General features: G+C 40.2%; 1 protein-coding gene across 5 annotated transcripts in view; it reads right to left on the reverse strand.

Annotated features, from left to right (window-relative positions):
• MEIS1 (Meis homeobox 1) overlaps positions 1 to 23,391 on the reverse strand; it is a 131,714-nt gene that overhangs the window by 45,790 nt on the left and 62,533 nt on the right. For all 5 annotated transcript variants that reach the window (XR_009054757.1, XM_057742322.1, XM_057742323.1 and 2 more), the window contains exon 8: positions 12,904 to 13,049. Coding sequence is in view for 4 of the 5 variants with exons in the window: in XM_057742322.1 (XP_057598305.1) it covers positions 12,904 to 13,049 (146 nt within the window). In the remaining variant the exon portion in view is untranslated. The remainder of the gene's footprint in view (positions 1 to 12,903; positions 13,050 to 23,391) is intronic.

Below are 23,391 nucleotides of genomic sequence, written 5' to 3' on the forward strand. Positions count from 1 at the left end.
CAAATGTATTGTTTCTGTAGTTGGTGATTCTGTTACTTCCTTACTGACAAAGGCTACCAGATCTGGAGAGCCAGAGTCGGAATTTAGGAGCCAGTACAAGCACCACCCACACTGCCCTCTCCCCGTAACTTCCATTACTGCATATTGTCACCAGAGCACTGAAGCCAGATGGGGGTGAAGGGTAAGATTCTGTAACCGTCAACCTTCAGAACTACCCTGTCACCCATCCTGTCAACAAGCCCCAAAGAAAAAGTCTGTATATCTTGAGTCCTTGATCTATCAGAAGCTTTGCGGGTATTTGAGAGACCCAATGAAAACTCTGTGATATTCATTTAGGACAGTGAAACTATCCTGCATGATACTGTAATGGTGGGTGCACGTCATACATTTGTCCAAACCCATAGAATGTACAACACCAAGAGCGAACCCTGATGCAGACCATGAACTCTGGGTGATAACGATGTGTCCGTGTAGGTTCATCAGTTGTAAGAAATGCACTACTCTGGCGGGGAGCCCTGATAATGGAGGAGGCGCTGCATGTGTGCGGAAGGAGGTCTGTGGGAAATCTCTGTCCCTTCTCCTCAGTTTTGCTGTGAACCTAGAGTTGCTCTAAAACATAAAGTCTATCTTGTTAAAACCCTTTGATATTGAAAGGAAAGTTCTTGTACACTGAAAAAGAACTGAAAGTTAGCAGAGGAAAAGCAAAACACGTGAGTCCAATAGACGTTATAAAAATAACGCATTGCTTCAAAATCAGAGGGAAAAAATCAAAGTGTAAAAATCAGAGATGAAGAAAAACCATCATCTTTCCATTTAAGATCTGTCGTCTTGCTTGTGTTCCTGAGATCCTGGCTGTGCAAAGTCTGGTCTGTGACCAGCAGCAGCAGGAGCAGCAGAAAGCTTGTGCAAAGTGCAGACTCTCAGGCCTCGCCCCTCTGAGAATCTCCATTCAAAACAAGATTCCCAGAGACCTGAAATGCACACTCAGGTTTAAGAAGCACGTCTTTGAAGACGCAAAAGAATCTTCAATTCTGTAGTAATTTCCATTTTCCAATTTTTTTAGATGGTAGACTTTCATTTTTTTAAAGTTACTATTTACACCTCAGTTTAACCTCCAAATGTGTACGTTATGAAATCTCCTGATACAGCTTCAGAAGAATGTTGTAACGACTGCTGCTGTATTAAAATCAGGATTAAAATCGGGAAAATATCTTCCATTGAGAACCTACAATCATTCTACTCCTCCCCATCATTCCAGCCTAGCAATGCTTCCACGGATTTGGTCCACCACAATACCCCCTTTACATACTGATTTTCAGAACCCAGAGGCAGGCTGGCCCATGTCTGCTTTGTCATGGGCAAAGGCGGAAGTGGTGATTGTCTGAGTTCACTCAGCATAGGAAGGTAAACAGGACACTTCAAGCCAACCCAACTCTTTTTCTCTGCAACAAAAGGCACCTTCTCCCCAAAGGACCGGCATAATGAGTTCAACTCTCCATTTGATTTTGGTTTGGAAGCCAGCTTTGGTCCCTGAAGCCAGTACTTAAGTACATTTTGACTTGCTTCTCCGCATCTTCCTGTCTCTACTAATCAACAACTCGGCACTGGGAGGGTATTTCCACCATTTCTCTCATCGACATGGGTAACGGGAACAAGGTCTGGGAAAATGCATGCTCTGTGGTGCTACCAGAAGGCTGGCCCTCTCATTCTCAGAGGTTAATACCTACCACTTAGAACATCAGAACAGCCCTAAAATTCCACATGCTGTGACAGTCAACCTTTGTGACATGTGATGCATCGTGGTACAAATGTAAAATGTAGCATCTAGAGCCCTGGAGATTAACTGAATTCTAATGCCACATTTGAATGGTATTTTACAGATTTTTCCAAAGGCTCTGAGCATCTACCCCTTAATTAAATCTAATTTGCTTTCCACATAGAGTGTTATGGAGCATATCCCCTTCACGAAACATGGAAGCTGGACATACGTAATCTTTACCTTCCAGCTACAGCCTTACGAAGATGTGTTTGCGTGGGAACATTCCAAACTGATTTATGGTGCTATCGTAACAATTAAGCAACTAATCTTCCAGTATAAATGCACCACATAAGAACAACCTCACTGAAACATATAAATTTCATATATACTTAAAAATATTATTGTCGGTAATATAATACAGCAGAATGTTTCGAAGCCTATAACCTTGCATGCAGAAGCAGTTTTTCAGGCATTAATACTTAAATGGGTCATAGACACCACATCTGTCATTCTGTCCTGAAGTCTATGAGGCAAAACCAAGACTATGCTGGCCTATTGATTTTTCTAGCATTTGCTTTAATTTACTTAACCATTGAGAAATCCATCAGTACATAAAGGGCAACTGTCCATTACTGCCTCATTTGCAGACATTCCTTCCCCTCGTTTTTGGTAAATATTTCCCTTAAATTGCTATGTGTTTACAGTGTAAAAAACGAATTAGGAAAGTGCTCACACCTGTTTCTGTTCAGTAACTGCTGCACTGAGGTATATGTAACGTGCTTAAAGATAGAATAAATATCTAGACATTATTACATCTGTGTGCAAAGGGTGGTAAATTAGATCCTAATTACATTAACAGGGATTCTGCCTCCCAGCTTAAATTTTACATGAGCACTCTGCAAAAATCCAAAAGCTCTGCTGTGGTTTCTTTATGAGCTGGTGATTACAGCTACTTCCTATGCGGTCACTAAATATTCTGTTTACAAATAAATGAAGAAGCTTTGAGCCAACTTGCCAGGGTAATAATCTATTTTTTTCCCTCCCCCTCCCTCTTCCCAGCAAACCCTCGCCCCATATGCATGGCAACAATCAGGAGCCCTGGCTTCATCTAATTACTCCATCACATAATTTCACAAATTGCCTTGTCACTGGGGAGCCAAGTGCAAAACACGCTCACAGTGGGATTTCAGGCAGCAGCTTTCATTTACTACTCATTCCTTGTTAAATTAAACACGAAAACACCAGTTGTGTGAAAGAAGTCAAAAAGAATGCCTGCAAACGAGCCAGACAAGTATATCTCCTATTTACCATTGCGCCAAACACATCGTTGGCCACAGGCATCATGAAGAGGAGGATCCCCTGGGCTGGCCCTTTCCTATTTCACTATAGCTGCTACCATAGACCATACTCAAAAGGTCAAGAGCAAACGGGCTTCTCCAGAAAGTAAGCTTCATCATATCTCAACAGGAAGCCTGGGCATATGGTAAAAAAAAATTTGATAGACTCAAGCCCCTCTATTCTTTACCCTTTCTGCTCTAGGAAATGCCTGGCCATGATCCTCACATGAGAACGCGCATCTGTATTAGATGAGTGATATTAAGCCCTTTGAAGGTAACAACAGTATCCATATTTCCATTCTGGCTAGGAAGAAGGAACCCGATTCCACTAATCTTTAAAAGTTCTCCAACAGAACGACCATCAATCACGTTCATACAGTATTAGATGTTTTCCTTTTAAGTATTAATGCCTTGCATGTTTCTGAAACACGTCAAGATAAATGCTCACCCATCTCACTTCGGATGTGGGTGGAAGAAAAAGAGTGTACGGTGGGTGACATTACTAGAGGGAGTGAACCTGAGGTTACACCCCTGGAAGCTGACATTTTTATGTCAACAACGAAACATAGCCACTGGTAATTAAAGGTATTTCTCTGCAGCTCAGGAGCCAGCAGGGTCAGGTACCGTTTTACATCACAAACCAGTCCTTTATGCATGTAGATTTGCCAGCACTGTCTGCACAGGGAGAAGGAGACATTAGCAGCAGCTGTCTCTCTGCTTTTACACTGAAAATTCTATTCATACAGACAGGTGGAGTAATTTAAAAGCCAATGTGGTGCAATTTCGATGTGACTAATGTCACTGCCTACTAAAATGCCACCATTACCACTGTTTATGGAAACATTACTAAAATTACATTTTATTCATAAGAATTTTAGGATTCTGGTTATTACTAGCTTTAAAATGATCAGACCTCAGTGTCATACCCCAGAGCGGTGGCTTAATTCTCCAGGGTTTAGCGGCCTTCTTTGCTGAGAAACGACAGTTGGATTGTAGTTTCAAGAGTAATCGGGGCTGCATAAGCAGTTTCCTCTATCTCCATAAAGCAAATTAAAGACATAGCTCTTTGGCGTCCTGAACATGTGACAGGCAAAAAATCTTCAAGGAGCTCAATTCTGTGTTAGAAGGTTTAGTTAGGATTTGCATGAGGATAGATTCCTCAGCCCCAAATCACTAACACACACTGCTAGTAATAGACAGGGCTAGAGATTTATCTATTTCCATAAGGAAGGAAGCACAGTTAATGTTTAAAACCTGAAATTCTAACAATAAATGATTACAATTACACAAAATATCAATAGCCGCAGCTATGCCTTTTTTATGCACAGATATTTCTGGAAAAAGAATCTAGATAGGAAAGGACCATCCTTGACCCTCAGTTACCAATCACCATCAGGTTGCACTACGAAGTGTTATGCCAAACATTCTGGCTTATATTTTTATTTTAAAAATACTTATCCGCTAGCTCAAGAAACAAGATTATAATTATACCTTTGAACTCCCAACAATGTGATTTGATTGGCTCTGTGTTTGGGAGGAAACATGGTAAAAAGCACATGGAAATTCAAGGCAGGAGGCCCTGGTTCCAGCTCAGCCAGTTCCCTGCTTTTGACCTTGAGAAAATTCAAGGTCACCTTCTCTCACTTCCTTTTTTGTCATCCTGCCTACCTCATAGGATTGTCTTAAGAATCAAGTGTGTGTGAAAAGATTAAACTACAAAGCACCATAGAGATACATTATAATTTTACTTAGCCTTTTGATCAAATTTCTCCTTCAGCTGTTAACAGGACAGACTGATCCAATGTCAAAAGAGCCAAGCAAGTAATCACTTTTAAAACCTTGGTAAAAGTCATATTATGTAGGCAGGAGATCATTTCATTTCTTTGAAAAAATGAAATCAAGTCATTTTTGTGGAGTTCCTCCCCCAAGAAGTTTTGGAAACTGACTTCTCTTTAAATAAGAGACAGGAATTATTCCTAAGCTTCTATGAACTGCAATTGAAATTTTCTCCACTCATTGATCTTTCTTAGGATGAGTGTTCCTATTAACGGACTACACCTCCTGGCCTCTGGATGTCCCAAGCACTTCCTAGGACACTGAATTCTCAGAGGTCATGTGTGTCGTGGGAGAGCACATGGGCTCTGCAGGGATGCCAGCCACAAAGTTAATGTGAAAACAGACAAAAACTGATCGCAGAATATTAAGAACTGAAAAGCAAAGACACTTAAAAGGTTCAGTTCATATATATTGCCCCATTTTTTTTTTCTGGAGAGATAATACCAGGAGGACATTCGAATATAAGCAGTTATTTAAATCAAACCAAAGGTCTCCATTTCAGAATATTTTGAATAATCCATTATATAGCCAAGTAATTTGTGTCTCCTTTGAAAATCAACTCACTAAGGGTGTTTGCATTTATAACATCAAGTTACTTGAGGCCTATCTTTTCTTTAAAGTGTCCAAAGATAGAGCAATACTTCTTGTATTCGGAGCCACGCTCCCCGGGCTATAATTTGCTGACTGAAGGCATTTGGCAAGAACAAGAAAACACAAAAACTAAAAGGTTTTTGAAATGTTAGGAAATCTCCCAGCAAAATTCTTTCAGCTACTCCTTTGCTCTTTCTTGGAGGCTGTCCACAGGCCCGCCAAGAAATGGATGCTTTATCTGAATGTCTGCAGACTCGCTCCTGCCCCTGACACACTGAACTGAGTATCCAGCCCACTGAGGAAAGCCACCTGTACCAGGCTCAGGACTCGCAAGCAGAAGGACGAGCAGTATTGAAACACCAGCGCCCTTGTCCGAAGCAGTCATTTTAATATGAATCCGCACAGTCACCACCGTGACTACCTGGGAGCCTTAATAAGGTAGTTTGTGTGGCCTCGTGGCATTCAGTGCACCTCAGGTAAGCTTGGCCCATGACCAAGAGGGTTTCGTGACCACTGCAATGTGGCCTCCCCTCTTTGCTTACCCTCTGCCATTGGCTTCCATCAGCAGAAACAGAAAAATTAGAGCCCTGAACACAGCTCTTTAGGGGATTAAAAGAAGTAAAATGGATCAGTTTTCCTCACTAGGACTGGTATGGATGGCAGGGATTCGGAGAGATTTGTCTTACAGAGAAATGCCCAAGCACATAGGGACATGCCCGTATGCGGAGTCATAATCACAGTTCCGTAGTAAGAAAGACTGAGACATGATGAGGATGTTTCCAGTTGAGTTAAAGTCTCCTAAATTTCATGACATATAGATTTACTTCTACTGGCAAAACAACCAACCAGCCAAACCAAACCAAAACACTGGAATCCTTTCTAAAACAAAACCATTGGATTTTCTCTCCATCGAACCTCCATTCTTTAAACCAAAGTACCTTCACTAGGAATCTTAAACACCGAGAAAGTAAAAAGCCAAGCTTATGTCACATAAAATTCCTAAGGATTAGGCTGAGTTAGTTTTAAAAAAAACTACACTCACACATATGTACACGATGCTCCAATTTTAATCTGAAAGATAAATTGAAGGGGAGCAGTTTCATATTCACTAAGTTTAGCGTTTTATCTTCAAAAATGTATCATCACTCAGAGGAATCAGAAGCCGTGATATTGATAAATGCATTGAAGTGTAAATGGTTAGCTAGTGTTCCAACAGTCATATACATCAGCAACCAGCAACTTAATATAATTGCACTTATATGGGCACTTCTGTTTTGAACCTAATCCTTTACTGAATCAACCCAATTAAGAGTATATCAGAAAACCAAACTACAATGTATTTTTAACTTCATCTTGGAAATAAAAGGAAAATTTTAGAATAAGCTGACAAATTGCCAGCCAGATGCTATAAAAGTCTCATATATCGCACCATATAAAGGCACCAATCATCAGTGAAATGAACAAACCATTTGACGGAGCACAAAAATCTCAGTGACACCCTGAAATTCACAGAGCCACAGTTAGAGTTCATCTGCTTAGGAGTCCTACGTACCTGGACAAATGAGCAATTTTAAAGTTGGACTTTTGTTTTTACTTTTGATTGTTTTTTCCCCCATGCCTACTCATCAACTGACTGTAATTCCCCCAGGTCAGAGGTGCATAAGTAGGATGGGGAAGAAAGGCTGGGGCACAGGGAAGGAGGTGTGCGGGAGGCTGGGAGGGAGCTCTGCCAGGTCACTAATGGCCTCTGGGGCAACAACTTGGAGAACAGGCTGATGCTTTGTCTTTGATCTTCTAATTCACAATGATCATTAGTATTAACTCGGATTCTTCTGGGTGAAGAATTCCAGCTGTAGCCTTTTCAGTTTACCTGACCTAAGAAAATTCATCACCCATCCCATTAGGATTTCAATAACCAGCTAAGAAAAAGAAAAAGGCAGTTGCCCCAGAATCTAGAAACCACTTGCTTCATTATTAAAACAGGGTTTATATGATGTATATTACAGAAGAATTAGGGCATTCCAACATTACCTCCAAGTCATTAAATAATCTAGTCCATTTTCCTCCTGAGACAGATGATTCCCAATCGGGTAAAAGATATTCAGGGTCCTATCTAATCAAAGTTGAAATATGCTATCTCCAAAGTAGCAGAGATCTTTTAAAAGTAAGATAGTGAGATCTGTCATCTAAGCCTGTGTTGGTTTCGGCAAAACCAAGCTCTAACCATCATCGTGACTAAAGCCCGGGACGGTGACTGGTAACCACACGTAAGGAAAAAAGTAAGAACTGTGAAGATATTCTTCTTATGTATTTCAGAGAGCTCATTTTTGATATGGGACGTGGCCACCTGAAAGGGAAAAAAGTCTTTTCACACCTTCATACTAGTTTTCAAGTATCTTAATTGAATAAGGTATCTGTCGATATCACGTAATGAAAAAAGGATCAAAGTTAGCTGCCATCTCCACAAGCCCCCCTCCTTGGCTCAGACATATGAACATGGAGGACTAGTTAGGACTGTCTTTCCCAAACACTTTGCACTACCCTGATTGACATTTCAGGCAAAAGTTTGAAAATATACTCTTCCTGACTTATTACCTTCTTAGAACTAATGTAGCTGAAGGGTCACTGGTAATAAGAATATTCACTGTTAAAACTGGCAAAGAATAGAGGTGAGGGAGAGGAAGAGAAATTGAAACGGAGGAGAGGAGCAAATTCCACCTGCTGCCTAACTATGTGCCTCTGTGCACGTCCTCCCACTCTCTGAATCTGCCTTCTGACTTTTCACTCACCTTGACCAACAAAATGGGTTACCAGGATACCAATGAGAAGTAGTTTTTCATTGTAACAATAATTCATAATGTTTAGAGAGCAATTCTTCCAAAATTGCAAGCAGAGATATGACACTAAGATGTCTCCACCAGATCTCGTTACCAAAAGCAAAACCAATGAAACAACATCTGTCTCTTCTAGAGCATTCAATTCCCAATTCAATTCCATTTACTCCATCCCTTGCGCGGCGGACCCACAGGGCACTTTTCATCTAATAGTGTTTCTATGGCAACACCATTCTCAACCTGGAAGATTCTACAACCCCTCACTTTGGCTTTATTCACATTGAGGGGAAAGTCTTAGATATTGAGACATAAATTTCACAACAGAAGAAAAAAAAAATCCAGGCTAGAAGTTGAATGAAAGAAAACAAAATCAAATAGCAAAATGTTTATCTAACTTAGAAACAAAGTTTGTCTCTATAGTACCCAAGGGATCCTCAAGATCAGGGAAAGAAGGGGGAATCCAAGAGAATGTGAATGACAGTCAATTCACTTTCAGGATCGGCTCCCCTACTGGTCAGTGCCAAATGAGTCACACCTGGAATGGTTTCTTCACCTGAATCTGCAGGTACGCATTTTAATAGCCTCCACTCTCCCTAAGTTTCAGAATTCCTAGGGCACACAATACCTCCATGCGGGAAAATATGTCACTGCATATTTTCAATAAGAACCATATTAACTGCTTTTCTATTTAGATTATATTTAAAATTGCAATATGTTAGGGTAGGAAAACAAAAAGGAAAAAGACCCTGGATTCTTTACCTTAAACATTATATTTATTCCTTCTCTTCATTGTTACTAGCTCTTAGGCACATATCTTTGTAACGCTATGTAGCAAAATAACCAGTGATATGCAAAATACATCCAGCTTAAACATTATGACATAGTAGGTTATAGTTACAGCTGGAATAATGCCCTTAGGAAGGAAAAAAAATCTTGATGTGGCATATGCCCCTGAACTGATCGTGACTATATAGTGACTCACACCCACATATTAAGTACTTTCTAATTGTTTGCAGTAAGTTGTCTTCAGGCAAATGTAAGCATTTCTATTAATACATGCTTTTATTTTCTTTCGAATTCTCTCTCCTTATCTAAATAACGTCAGTCATTCTTTTGAATTCCAGGGAACAGTTTCTTTTAGGAGACCTTCTTTAGTTATCAAAATTAGCAAAGGTTCAACTAAGTCTAAGCTGGATATTCACATCACTGAAATTTCCTTTTACCCCATAATCACCAAAGTTTAAAACCTGTTTCCTTTTTCTTTTATTGTTTTCATTACACACAAGTATGTCCAGTTTAGCTTGCTAGAGACTGTGAGTCCAAGAATGAAGCTTTAGTTCTCTCTTTGGAGTAGTAAAATGTGCTACTGATTAAATCTACCTGTGGCCAACTACAGAAAGACACATTCTTCTTATGCAGCTGGGGTGCAAATCCAGAAAGGTTTTTTTATTCAAGGCCTATTCTACTCCTCTAACAAACAAATGCTGAAAGCCCTTTCAAAGGCAGATTTTTTTAACTGAATAAACTCAATGAAAAGATTGACCCATTTATTTGAAAAAGAAAAAAAAAATAGCAATTTGCTTTCCAAAAGGTGTATGAGGTCTTATAATATACCTCTGGCATTTAAAAGATTAGTTTTTTATAATTTGCGAATAAATTGTGATTGCTATTGTTTTAATTAGCCAGCGTTTCAGTTGCTCTTTTATATTTAGCAAGATTTCAGAAAAGATCTCCTAGATAAATTGCATTAATCATATAGCAAGAATGTGATCAACTAAAATTTGTGTACAGCCTTCCAAATGAATTGTGCATCTCTAAAGACCTCTCAGAATTTGAAATAAATTTGCTGAAGAATTACTACTGAGATAACAGTAGTTACTTACATTTGGACAAATAATAATAAAACTCTCTTTACTCTATGGGTTTTTTCATAGTATTTATTATAATCAACTCTTGTCTGTAAGTATTACCTAAACAGTTTATGCATTCTTTCAAGAAGTATAATGAGACAGGGAGAAGGCTGTTCCTTGTAACTGGAGATCTATCTACTGTTGCAATTGGAGAAGAGGGACAGAAGGGAATCTTTCTCATTGGAAGAGGGAAAGAGGGAGAAAATTCAAATATATGTCCTCACTTTGCTTTTTAGATGATATTATTAGAGCTTTTGCTTCTTAGAGACCATTATCATTATCAATATTTTTGCATGAGCAGATGGCAGTGGAGTGCGGGAGGAGGGTGGAAATATCCAATGGAAACCAGGAGACAACGTCTATGAGCATTCTTAGAATGCCAGGGAGACATGGACAAATGAGTTTCCCCTTTCAGGGTGGCGGTGCAGGCCGGCACGGACCCTCAAACTGGAGGAAATTAGCCGGATCTCAAAAAATCAGACAGTTCATGAATAATTTCTAATGCAACTGCCCCAATAACATACGGACCACAAAAAGCACTGTGATGCAGGGAAAGTCACGCTGGCTATTAAAAAGCATTTTTTTTAAAAAGAAAATAAGATAGCTCTTGGCAAGGTTCTTCACAAGGGTATGACCTAGAAAACCAGGAAATCTGGTGACTGAATAAAAGAACTTGCTTCTTTCTCTCCTGATTCTGTCAGGAGAGAAACAATATTTGATGATGTTTTATTCAGGGACACCTCAGCTTCAAGTGAAGCCAAAACTCTTTTGCAGATTGAAGTGGAGGCTGACGAAGCCTATCTTTTTTTTTCTGTTAGTATAGGAAATAGAAAGAGTTTCGTGACTTCAGAGGCAACCTGATTTTGTCCCCTCCCCCCACTCATCCTCAGGTTAGATCCGGTTAGCTGGTTAGCTCTAGTGATGAAGTACCAGCATGGCTGCATCAGCACTTTTGCCCAATTGTCACTTCTTATCTCCTGCTGACTTCAAATGCAGTGCTATTTATTTTTCATGCTATGCCCACTAGACCCTAGTCCTTCCCCTCCCCTTCAGCGGTGGCCAGTGGTCCTCAACGGCAAACTTGCACACGGCAGATCTCAAACTATCCACAGAAATGCAACAAGTGTCAGCCAAGTAATGGCACCCGAATCAGGTTTCAGGTCAACCTAATATGATGTTAAAATCAGCTAAACCATCTACCTCGTCAACTAACTACCAGCATTAACCATCCCTAAAGCTGATTCCAAAAATGTCAGCATAATCTAGTTACTGTTTGGAATCCTGGTGGGAAGAAGAAAAGGAAAGAAACTATTTTTTAGTTAGTCCTGCTGCTCTCCTTTTTTATTTTTTTTAGGGATGCTGGAAAATCTGGATTAATTTATACCCTTGAGTGTTATTGAAGGCACAGCCTCTATCCAGAGGAGCTGAACCAGCTTGGCATCCCACATCCTCTGTTCGTCTCCCTGTATCAGTATAAGTCACTGAGGAACATGACTTTGAAAGTGCACAAGGATGTGAGGGTCAACAAGTCTGGACACATTAGTGACAATGCAGAATTAACTTCGATACTGAAGAAAAACAAATGACTTTAAGAAAAGCAAACTGTGCTAAAAGTAGTAACTTAAAAGTTTTGTTCCTCACATTTAAAAAAACAACAACAACAAGATTTTTAACATTCATTCATTTTAGGCTGGTCTGTGCTATGACCTATCTAAATTCATCCTTTGTCCCTAATATTGAAAGCCCCCTCATCAACAATTTTGTTGATTTTTAATTTATTATTTTACCCATAAATTTTCATTTCATCTTTTTCCTTATGTGTCATTAAATCAGTATGTACTTCCAAAAATATCCACCGAAATATTATGATTATAAATATTTTGAACATGAAACCCATTCAGAACAATAACCAAACAAAACAAATCCCTCGGTGGCATAAAGCCCCAAATCTCCAGTTTCTCACATCTCCAGGAGAATTCCTGCAGTGAAAACAGCAGTACTCACACAGACAATATAAACTGTTACTCGGCTTGAAAAGTCACAAGGGACTACACAGGAAGAGCTGACTCTATATTGCTGTTTTCCTTTACAGTTCTAAATACAGGGACAACTTTCACTGTGCAGCTCTGACTCAGATGAACGTTTTGTAATGGCAGCCAGTACATTCAAACCACTTAAGAGCAAATTATGTGAGCAACCTGCCATTGCAACAAGATTTAAATTTTTGCAGACCATTCACCATAAAGGTCCACTAAAGCATTGGAAGAAATGAAGTCCTTTTCTCTGGGGTTTGTCTGACTTTGTTTTTAGTGGGACCTGGTTCTCAGTACTTAAGAGTCACACTGAGAAAAGCAACATAATTAACATACATACTTAAAATCACAAGTGCACATGAACGCCTAAACCTTATAACTTACAAAAGTGAGCAAAATCGTGATAGCGAACTTCAAATAAAACTCCTAATTTGGGGTATGGATCTAGGAAACAAGTACTAACACTTTTGTAAGAACTGTGGGCACACAGTGATTTATGAAATATTCCAAGTCCAGAGGGATCATTTCCCCCCCTTTTTTTTTCTATCAAAACGGCTTCATCGTCCATATTTAGTTTACATATGTCATTTAGAATCCACTTACTGTTAGATGCTGGAACAGCCACGCCCTCATGATATTTGTGGCTACTTTGGGAAAGATGCCACGCTTTTTGTGACGCTTTTTGTCCTTATCTGGATCATCATCGTCACCTGTGCTGGGGGAAGCTACACTGTTGTCCAAGCCATCACCTGCAAACATAGTGAATCAAATTTTGACTGATGCTACCTTGACATGCTTTATTCAAATAGAATGCCTTTGGATATAAACAAAACCAAAAGAGCAATATCAATGATTAATAGTTTCTTTGGTACTCTTCTTTTCTTTTCTTTTCTTTTCTTTTCTTTTTTAGACAAAGAGAAAGAACAAGGCCTAGGCTCAAAGGTAGTCAGGTCTAAGGAACTTCTTCCAGAGAACAGTGGGAAAGGTCAAAGGGAACGGAGGGGCGTATACAATCTCTGGAGTAGCTTTGTTGCCATGGTAATTATTCAGATGCGGATAGTGGAGACATGTTAAGTGTAACTCCTACTGGGGAGTAAACATGGTGGAAACTAAGAGCAGAGGTGCTATCCCTGCCTGAGTATTCAAATCCCACATAACCAACATCACTGATGTCAACTTGTGAGAAGATGCATTTAAGATACCAACTATTGCCACAAGCGATCTATCTTAAGACTAAAGTAGGCCATGGAAAAGTAGGTAATCCATCACATAAGCAGTCTGACGTAGGAATGCTTCAAATAGAACATGATTTTTCTTGTCATAAAAAGAGAGCATCAAGTTTAGTAAGGGAAAACTCTTGAAATCGGTTTTTACTTAGAAAACAATGACTATTTTTAAATCAAATAAAGCGATGTTAAACTAAAATGTCAGTTAGGATTGTGTTCCCCTAATAATCCGGACAGTTTATGAAATTTCTTCTAGATTTAAATTTTTCTCACTGAGAAGTCATCTGCTTATACATTCCTGTACACGGGATACTATTTTTCCATTGATTTTTCTTATAACATTTTAAGTTGTTTCTTCTAGATAATTTTTTGGCTCTGTGACACAATAAAATGAAAAATGTAGTATTCCTTTTAAAATGGCTTATTGAATAAGAAAAAAAAAAGTGAAATTTCAGCCCATATAATTCACACTGTCCAAAACAAGTCGTAACATACAAATGGAAAGTAAACACTTGGTGTTTAGGCACAAAAGTTACAAGGGAAAACAACAGTGGACTAAACCTACTACCCTAAAATTTTAGCTTAGCTTTTGTCAGACTGTTATCCCAGCTCTCTCCATGGAAGCTACTGGCTTTTAGAAATGACAGGTTGATCTGGGCCCAGAAAGAAGAGCCCTAGAGGCAAGGCTTAGCAAGCAGCTAGCATACTCCCTGGGCTCACTGGGAGACCCGGCCTCATGGCTCAAAGAACTTTGGTAAGACTACACCTGGGAACTAGCCTCAGGTTCCTTTGGGCCACTTCATGAACTTCTGTATTCCTTGTTTCTTTTTATCTAAATATTCTATGCACAAAAAGAATTCTCTATTTAAAAAAAATTATTAATAGTTGATTTACAAGTTGTGTGTAACTTCTGCTGTACAGCAAAGTGACAGTTTTACATACATATATATATATTCTTTTTCATATTCTTTTCCATTATGGTTTATCACAGGATACTGAAGAATTCCCTGGTTTGACTTCAGTTATTTCAGTCAGATTTAAAGTAGTTAGGTTCATTAATCAGTTGTTTTAACAGAGCTCCCTTAGGAAACAACCCTCCCCACAAAAAAGAAAACTGCCCCCTAAATTAACTTGACTTGTACTGAGTTACAGTTTAAAAACTTTTTTGGGTGAGAAACAGACTGATTTCAACATTTCTGCTAGGATTACAGTCTATGCCACAAATACAAAACTTTTGCAGAACTTTTCTGTTGAATTTTTATCAATTTAAACCCATAATTTCATTGCATTCAATGTTTAGTTGACAAAAATCGTATATTCTGTAAAAGGTCCACGGAATCACAGCTGTGTTCTCAGTGAAAAAGATCATAAAGACCCACAATTCTTAAGCCCTCATCGTATCAATGAAGAAAGTACTCGTGATCCTATCGGGTGACTTGCCCAAGAGGGATGGGGCTGGTGGTCTAGGCAGGACCAGACACCCAAATCCCTGCACCAGTGCTCCTTCCACCCCACCAAACCCTTTATTTGCATAACCAAGTGTTTTATAAGGAGTCCCCTTGGATTTGCCTAATAAATTCTTTGAAAGTCCAATATTTAAAGAGGCTTTTTATTCAGAGAAGCAATTCACCATATAAAATAACAATTCATTAAAGAAACATGAGAAAAGAAAACAACTCAACAGCATTTAAAATTTCAATGGGCTAATCCACTTTCAATATGCAAAAGGTAACCAAGGAAAAAAAACATATCACTTGATCACTGATTAAAAAGCTTCTAACCTAAGGACACTTTTTCACCACCTCGCCCATGACTGTTTTCCATCTTTAAAATAAAAAAATAGCCTTTCTCTCCATCTCAAAACCCCTTCAGATTAATTTAGCAGGCAATGCCTAGTGCCTGCCTCGAAGAGAATTCATTGATAATTTATGGAAATATCTACTATAATCCAGCGGAGATGACTTTTTTCCAGCTTTGTGCATCAATAGATAATCAAGGCCTTAAAGCAGCCTTAGCTTCCCATTACCTCAGGCAAAAGAATTCCTGAAAGCGTGCCTTGAGGGCACCTGAATTATATACTCCATTAGGAGAGGAAGGCTTTCTGCATTCCATGTGTAACACTCACCAGAACCTTTCCTGTTTATTTCTGCCGTATGAAAGCAGAAGCATTAGGAACAGAATTTTTTAAGTGAAGACTTATGTAGATACAATGGAGAAACCTTTCAAGCAAGAGCCAGATCACCCCCTTCAGTCCCTGGCAGTGACCTCTCCCGAATAAAAGGTTTCTATTACATCATTAGCTCAAGCCAAAAACAGCCTTGGCTTAATGCTCAGTTTGTTCTTCCTACTGTTTTTAGGCAAATACAGCTACTTTACTCCCATCTGGGAGGGAAATTACACTGCTGGGTTGTAATCTAAGACAAGATTTTCATTGGAAGCAAATGCTTTCAATCCAGTGTAAATACTGGTGCATGTTCAGAAAAGCCTAAAACAATAAACCCTGCTCCTTCCCGACACAAGTTAGGGAAATGGAGAGGATGGGGAAGGAGGAGAGCGTAATAAAGCAGACGATTCTCAAAGCAAACACTTTCATAGATTTTAATAAGTTGTTTAACCTCTTCCACTTTCCAAAATGGAAAACTGATCTCGAAACGTCTCCACCTCAGAGGAAAGTCTCAATGGTCAATTGTACCTTGCGCATTTCCATCCACTCTGCAATCTGATACAGTCACCTCTCTGCGGTCCCTGGAGGATTTATTTCCTTTTTTTATTTTTAAGATCACTAAACAAACTTGGAGGACCGCCGGCCGACCACACGGCAGCAGGCAGCAGCTCTGAACCACATTTGTAAGATGTCAGCAGTGACTTCATTTCTGGAGCTGACTTCTCCTGCCGCCAAATGAAGGCAAACTGAAAAGGTGGAAATAATCATAAAAATGATGCTGGTCCATAAACAAGCTCACAGCCTCATTAGGGCAGCAGTAGGCTCCAGTGGGTGATTTATGCTCGTTTTGCTGATGCTATGAGCAAATGCCATAGGGCGACTTTAGCCAATCGCTAATGGGTTCTGACAGCTTCTTAGCAACTAGTGCAAGCAACGTTGTGGCGTTTGCTAGTGACAGAAACCAAAAATGTCATATTATCTGCCCATGTGTCATGAAGTCCGTGTGGCAATTAACTAGCAGGCCAGTGACTGAGGGGCCAGAGGCTCCTGAAAATGGCCTTTGGCTATGGAGAGGCAGCCAACGGGCGCGGAGCCGCACACACGGGCCACATTCTAACGCAGAAAGCCACTTCCCCGCGACTTCCCTGGCTCTGAGGAGACTGGGCCACTCAAATCCCCCCTTATCCTCTCACTGAAGTGCCAGTCCGGGCTCCTTTCTCTCTCCGGGCACTGGCTCTGGCGCTCTCAGAAGACTCTAAAGCGAGCTGCTTTGATCCCCATCGTCTGAATGTCTCCTTAATTGGCACTACCTGGTTCTGTGCTTTTTGGACGCTGGATTCAAAGGTGCCAGCTATTTTTCTGCTTTCTCACCAATGAGTCTAAAAGGATTTCAGATCACTGAAGCAGACTCCTGGCCTGTCAGATGGCTGAGAGCAGAGGAACTCTGGGCGGCCACAAAACACTGTTTTAAAAAACACCAGGCTTGTAACAAGCAGGGGAAGAATCCTGGCCACACTTTTCAGGTTGCGAGCTCTCAAAACCATGCACTATATGTCAAACTGTCAAACCTTTCAGCGTGGGCCATTTGCCCTTTCAAATAATATTTAAGAATTGTTTTTACAAAATTTTATAGGCCATGGTCTAGTGAAAGAGGCCAACCAACAAAGAAAGGAATTTGTACTACAATTCGTCTACGGACAATTTCTTGTGAGACCTGGGCCCGTCCCAGTGGAGCAAGGCAGGTGACCTGTGACAGCTCCCAGGCTGTCAGAGAGCTCAGATTTCAAACACGCTCAACTCAAACATCCCTGGTCGCCTATTTAAGCATGCCCAGGCATTTAGACTGCGCTATCTCGTGCCTTTCAAGGCAGGATAAAGCGGCATTTATCGTATTCAGGCTATTCAATGGGTCAGACTGACCGTGTCAGCGGGGGCTCCTTCCAGGCAGGTCAAAGCCCGACTCCCATTTTTCTCTCCCTCCTAACCCCCTCTCTCCCCCCAGGACCACCAGTCCCCCAAACCTATTCTGAGGGAGGCAGAAACAAAACTCCCCAAAGCGCCTGACATTTACATCACAAGGGCTGGGCACTTCCCGTGGCAGTGGGCCAGCAGGTAGAAATAAAATGGGTTGTCTGTCAGAGGGTTCTTTATGTCATAGAGGCAAAACTCCTAATTAGGGAGATGAACTTTCAACTGCCAGGGCAAAAGAACGTGTAGGGTTGTGGACCCTCTTGTTTTGCTAGAAATCAAGCTGGAAAGCACCTCCCGCTTCAAGACCATTTCACTGACAATTTTGTACTGGGACTCCACGTTTTCGGGCCACGCTCTCTCTTTAATCTTTACTCTTCTGCTCTTAGAATGTTTAGAAATAGAGTTTTTGTCCCCGAAATGTACCTAGACTCAAAAATCAAGGCCAGTGATAATCGTATCTTTCGATACTGAGTCAAATCTCTTGTGCCTTGAAAGTTGTCTAAATGGTCAGTTCAAAGCCCTCCAAGGACTGTCCAACTCATGTTGTGAGGTGGCTAAATTTTCACCCAATATTAAGGGTTTTTGTTTTTCTCTTGTCTGTTTTCTAGAGAGCACATCTCCATGAGAGAATATGGCATTTCACCCCTTAAATGGTATGTAGAACATTCCCGCCTTTCGGCTGCTGGTGCAAACATCCCCTTGGTATGGGGAGGTCAGGTTTCCTTTGTAGCTGAGCTATTTGGGTGTGCCAGGTTGCTCGGAAAAATGTAAAAACTACCCCAAACCCACTTCTCCAGATCCTGGCTGTGTCTACTTAGCCAGAAGTCAGAGGGGATAATGTTTCTGTGTTATGTTAAGAGGATAAATGGTAAGAATTATAGACAAGCCTTTCTCAGGAACCGGCCAGAATACTTCAGAAGCTTTAAAGGAGGTGTTTTGTCTTCATTTAGAAGGCGTAATAGCTGCCAGAATGATTTTTCTAAAACACATATCTGATCGTATAACCCTGGCACTTAAAATCCTTCTGTGACTGCCCTTTGCCTTCAGGATAAAGGTCACACTTTTTAGCCTGGCACAGACGGCCTGTCGTGATCTCTCTCCAGGGTGCGTTTCCAGCCTGTCTTCTGCAGAGTCCCCACGGGCACCGCACTCGCCGCCCCGCCCCCACCCCAGTCCTGAGCCCACCTGACGTTCTCAGGATCTCACCGCACACACAGAGCTCCCGCACCTCTCTGTGTTCCCCTGCACTAGTCCCTTTCCCTGTAGCACCCTTCCTGGCAAACTCCTATAAGGAGTTTTTTCTGGACTCGAATAATCTTAAGTAGTCCTCCTCCCCAGTCCTGAGTGATTTTTCTTCTCCTGACATTCCTGCACCCAAACACACATCACACTGTTGATTTCCGTATATGTCCCCTCAACGTGATTATACAATACATGAAAGCAGGGACCTGGTCCTACTTCTCACTAAGATTCTCTAAGCCCAGGGTTACCCCAGTGTACAGGGTACAGACTTGTCAATTGCTTATTAAATGAATGCGTGAATGCATTTTTTTTCATGGAGAAAACCAGTTTCAATTTTCCACTGTTACAATTCTTTTTGAGCACACCTCAATGACACTTTTGAAAAATATTCACCAATGAAATTCAATGAAATTGAAGAAAACATTTTAAAAAACGCATTCTCTAAAGCTGGGAAGTTTCCTTAGAATTTTTAAGCTCGTCTTGGACAAGAGATAGACTAAGAGTTAAAATATCAGACTTCTTTATAATGTTTACCATAGCCGTTTAGAAATATACCCCTACTCCCTGCAATTACAACTTAAAACTATTTACCTAACTAAAATTCCTTGCTGTTTCTGCATTTTTCCTGAGTTCAACTTTAAAAAAAAATAAAGCAAAAGTGATTTGTTTCCTTCTGCGTTTTCTCCTTAATGAATGAATTTTACCACTCCCCCAACCCTTGACACATCTCCCAGTTTTATCCTAGCAAAGAATCTCAACTGTCTCTAAGCAGACGATTTGACCCTGAGCTCAGACTCCAGACTCACACTTTACCGGTATGGTGCAAACACAAAACTCTAGAATTGTGGTTTTTCCTTGGTTTTGCCAAGTCACTGTGTCAGTCCTTCCCACAGAATTCCTCCACACCTGCCTCAGCAATTCTTCAGCAACAGGTTATGCAAGGACATTAATATCTGGTCCTGTTACAGATTGACATGTCACAGGATGCTAGGAGACATCAGAAAGGTTTTTGCAAGATAAGCGAAAACATAATACAACCTCATAAGCCTTATTATGCATTTTTCAAAAGAAACAGAGTAAACTTCATATATCTTCAAATCTGAGCCAATAGACAAATGTCAGAGTTTAAATCCAACGGTTAATTTCTGCGTTGAACTTTAATTAGGGTTCTGTTAGCTCAGCCTCCCTTTTGTATCTCTTCTCATCCTTAGGTGTTGAAGGTTTCCTTGTTCTTAGTTCAAAGGGATTCTCAGGTGATCAAAGAAAAATAACAAAGGAAAGCACACTCTCATATATTTTATTTTATCACCATGGCTTTCCTGAAAATACTGAGGTAGTTCCTTTAGAAACCAAGATGAGATGTTGTTGGTACCTGCCCTGGCAGTGCGAAGTCCTAGAAGGGGCTTCACAAATACCCAATGGGACAGATATACCCATGGCACTGACTGAAAAGATGGAGGTAAGATGAACAGGGGAGAAGATTAAGAAGAGCAGACTTTAAATGAACATATTCTTGGCACTTACAAAACAAATGTCTAGCTATGCTTCCGCAGGTTGGCGTCACAGAGATTTGTTATGAGGCTTTTCCTCTCCAGTTGAACTTAGGCTTGTTAAATGGTGACAAATATTTGTTAATAGTTGACCACTGTGGAATGAGCTCACAGCCTCACTCTGCCCTTTAGTGGACTCCTGACATCACAGAAACCCTAGGGAAGAGATGGAGAAGCAGAGCCTGGAGGCGGGAGCTCTCTCTATGAACCTACTGCCCCCTTTTCTAAAGAGTAAATGTAGCATCTAAAAGGGAGCCCTGGATATGCAACCATCTTTCGCACAAGCTGTCACTCCTATCACTCATTCATTCATTCATTCATTCACTCATTTAACAAAAATTGTACTGAATTCCTACTATATCCCAAACATAAATGCCAGCCCCTAGAGACACAAATGGTGAACCAAACCAGAAAGAGTCCCTGTGCCTATGTACTTTCCAGTTAGAGGGCACAGCTGTTAAAGAAAATTGTCACAGCAATACGTGTGCAACTGCACTCCATAAGAAAGAAATATAAATCTATGAGTATGTGAAAGAGAACACTGACTTAGGTGGGAGTGATCTGGAGCAGAAATCTGAAGTGTAGAGAAAAGTCAACCAGGTACAGTGGGCAGTTTAAAAGGGCAAAGAGCAGAGAAAAGATTGCGGGCCATTGAATCGTAGGTACAAAGGCCCTGCCTGGCTGGAGGAAGCATGGAAACAACCACAGTACTGGGACCTGACAAAGCAGCGCAAGATGAAGCTGGAGAGGTAAGAGGAGCAAGACCACACAGGGCCTTGGGGACTGTGGTCAGGATTTGGGCATTCATCCCTGGGTTTCCGAGAGATGTGACCTATAGGGTATTTCTGTGGGGTCATCAGTGTCCTCTCCATTGCACGCCCTGATATTACATAAAGTTTACCACATACAGCCTCATCCTTCAGTGTCCCTATCTAGTTCAACCTAGCAAAACCCTCCGTTTCAAACCAAGATGGGAGAATGAGGGACTATGGAAAAGCAATGAGTCTATTCAGGTAGACCCCAATTTAGGCACCGATTACATTCTGAAGTTAATTTATAAGCAGGTCTCTTGGAAATTAGAACAAATTTTCACACAGGAGCAAGTTATAAATGGTGATGGTTTCCAAGTCTAGTTTATCAAAAGCCAAAGTAATTCATTAAGTGAACGAAGTTCTAACTGACATGTGAGCCCTGGGTTCAGGAAGTCAGAAGGTGCAGAAATAAGGAGGAAGATGAGTTTCTTCTCATATTTCTGTGCATAGAGTCAACCTAGGAAGATATTAAAATGTATGTGATTGCCTTTAGCACCTCTTTTTCTGTATCTCTCCTCTGCCACATAGCTTCCCTCTCCTGGAGTTTCCAAGTATCCCAATGCCTTGTAGAGGCACCTGGCCTCCCAACTGCTGTCACATCACCTGGACCTATGCTGTTCCTGCTTTGAACTCACACTCATCATCTCCTGCCAATCACAATACGCAGCCTTTGAGTCTCGTTGACCTGAGCCAGACTTTAGGAAGCAAGCAACCTGAAAGACTTAATTCATACTAAGAATGAATAACTGATTTCTCCCTCACCTTCCCAGAAGTGTGGTATTTTTAAAAGATTTGTTAATGTAAATGAATCTTTAACGGCAGAATTTCAGGAAGAGAAATAAAGTTTTTAAAAACATATGTCTTGTGTATTTTTGATCAATGGATGCCAGTCTTTCAAAAAAGCCCAGTGTCACTTTCCTAACTGATGGTAACAGCCTGCTACCCTGCTACCCCAATCGCCTGCCTCTATTTGGGAAGTCACATGCTTCTGAACACCCCACAGTTTCTCACAGAAACTATGATGACAGTAATTGGGTCCTGTAGATGTAAAGCATGAAGAACAGGAGTAAGAGATCCAAGCTGGAGATTTGTGTGTGTGTGTGTGTATGTAGGTCGTTCATAATTTGGGAGTTTATAACTCAGGGATTGTCATCCTGTTGAAATACATTTGGAATAACTTCTTTCCCATAAATCGTGCATTCTATTTAGCTTCTATCTTCATTGTCAACTCAAATAATGCATAAAATGTAACTGTGTGAAAACTATGGAAAGAAATCTACTAAATAACCGAGACCCAGAATGAAAATATTTGCTGGATTTTCACAGAATACAAAAAAATTTTTTGTTGAAATTTTAACGTGCAGTTGATGGGATTAAAGGAAGAAACTGTGCTTTCTAAATTCATGGAAAGTTTGTCAGCTGGAGTTGATCAATAATTGTATTTATAGTTTACTTCAGATTTAGTTTATCTAAGTGTCCGTACAAGTAGAGTACCGTGGACAGATACAACATACACCAGGAATTAAATAAATTTTCTATTTTTTTCTTAAATCATTGTACTTTGTTCTTTGGAGATAGGAATACCTTTTTCTAGTAATTCAATATGACTTTTTGACTTGAATTCCCCTCAGGGGAACAACAGCAAATTAGCTGCCTACACACAGAGGACAAACAGCAATGATGAAGAGGAAAGAAGAAAAAAACACACATTTTACTCATTTTTCATCCATTCAGCATTTTTTTACAACTAAACACCATGGAAAATCCCTGCAAAAACAGCATAACTTCTTAATGAAGTCTTAGAAACTTCAGGATGTGAGTGCACTGCAAAATATTACTGAAATCTATGTATTTATACTAACAATAAAACAAAATGGAAATCCCCAACCTTTTTCTAAGAAACAAAAAGAAAATACACTTCAATTGCAAACGTAAAATGGTATAAAACCATAAACTTTTGTTCTGAATCAACATCTCAGAAAGCATTTTAGGATCCAGTATTTTGCCAATTTTTTAATATTATAGTAATGTATGACAAGCTCATTGCTTGAAACATTCTTCCCCAAATACATTAAATATATATATTTAATATATTAATATATTAATAAATGGTCACAAAGTTCTAC

Source organism: Hippopotamus amphibius, chromosome 7 (assembly GCF_030028045.1).
Source record: "Hippopotamus amphibius kiboko isolate mHipAmp2 chromosome 7, mHipAmp2.hap2, whole genome shotgun sequence".
NCBI classification, from domain to species: domain Eukaryota; kingdom Metazoa; phylum Chordata; class Mammalia; order Artiodactyla; family Hippopotamidae; genus Hippopotamus; species Hippopotamus amphibius.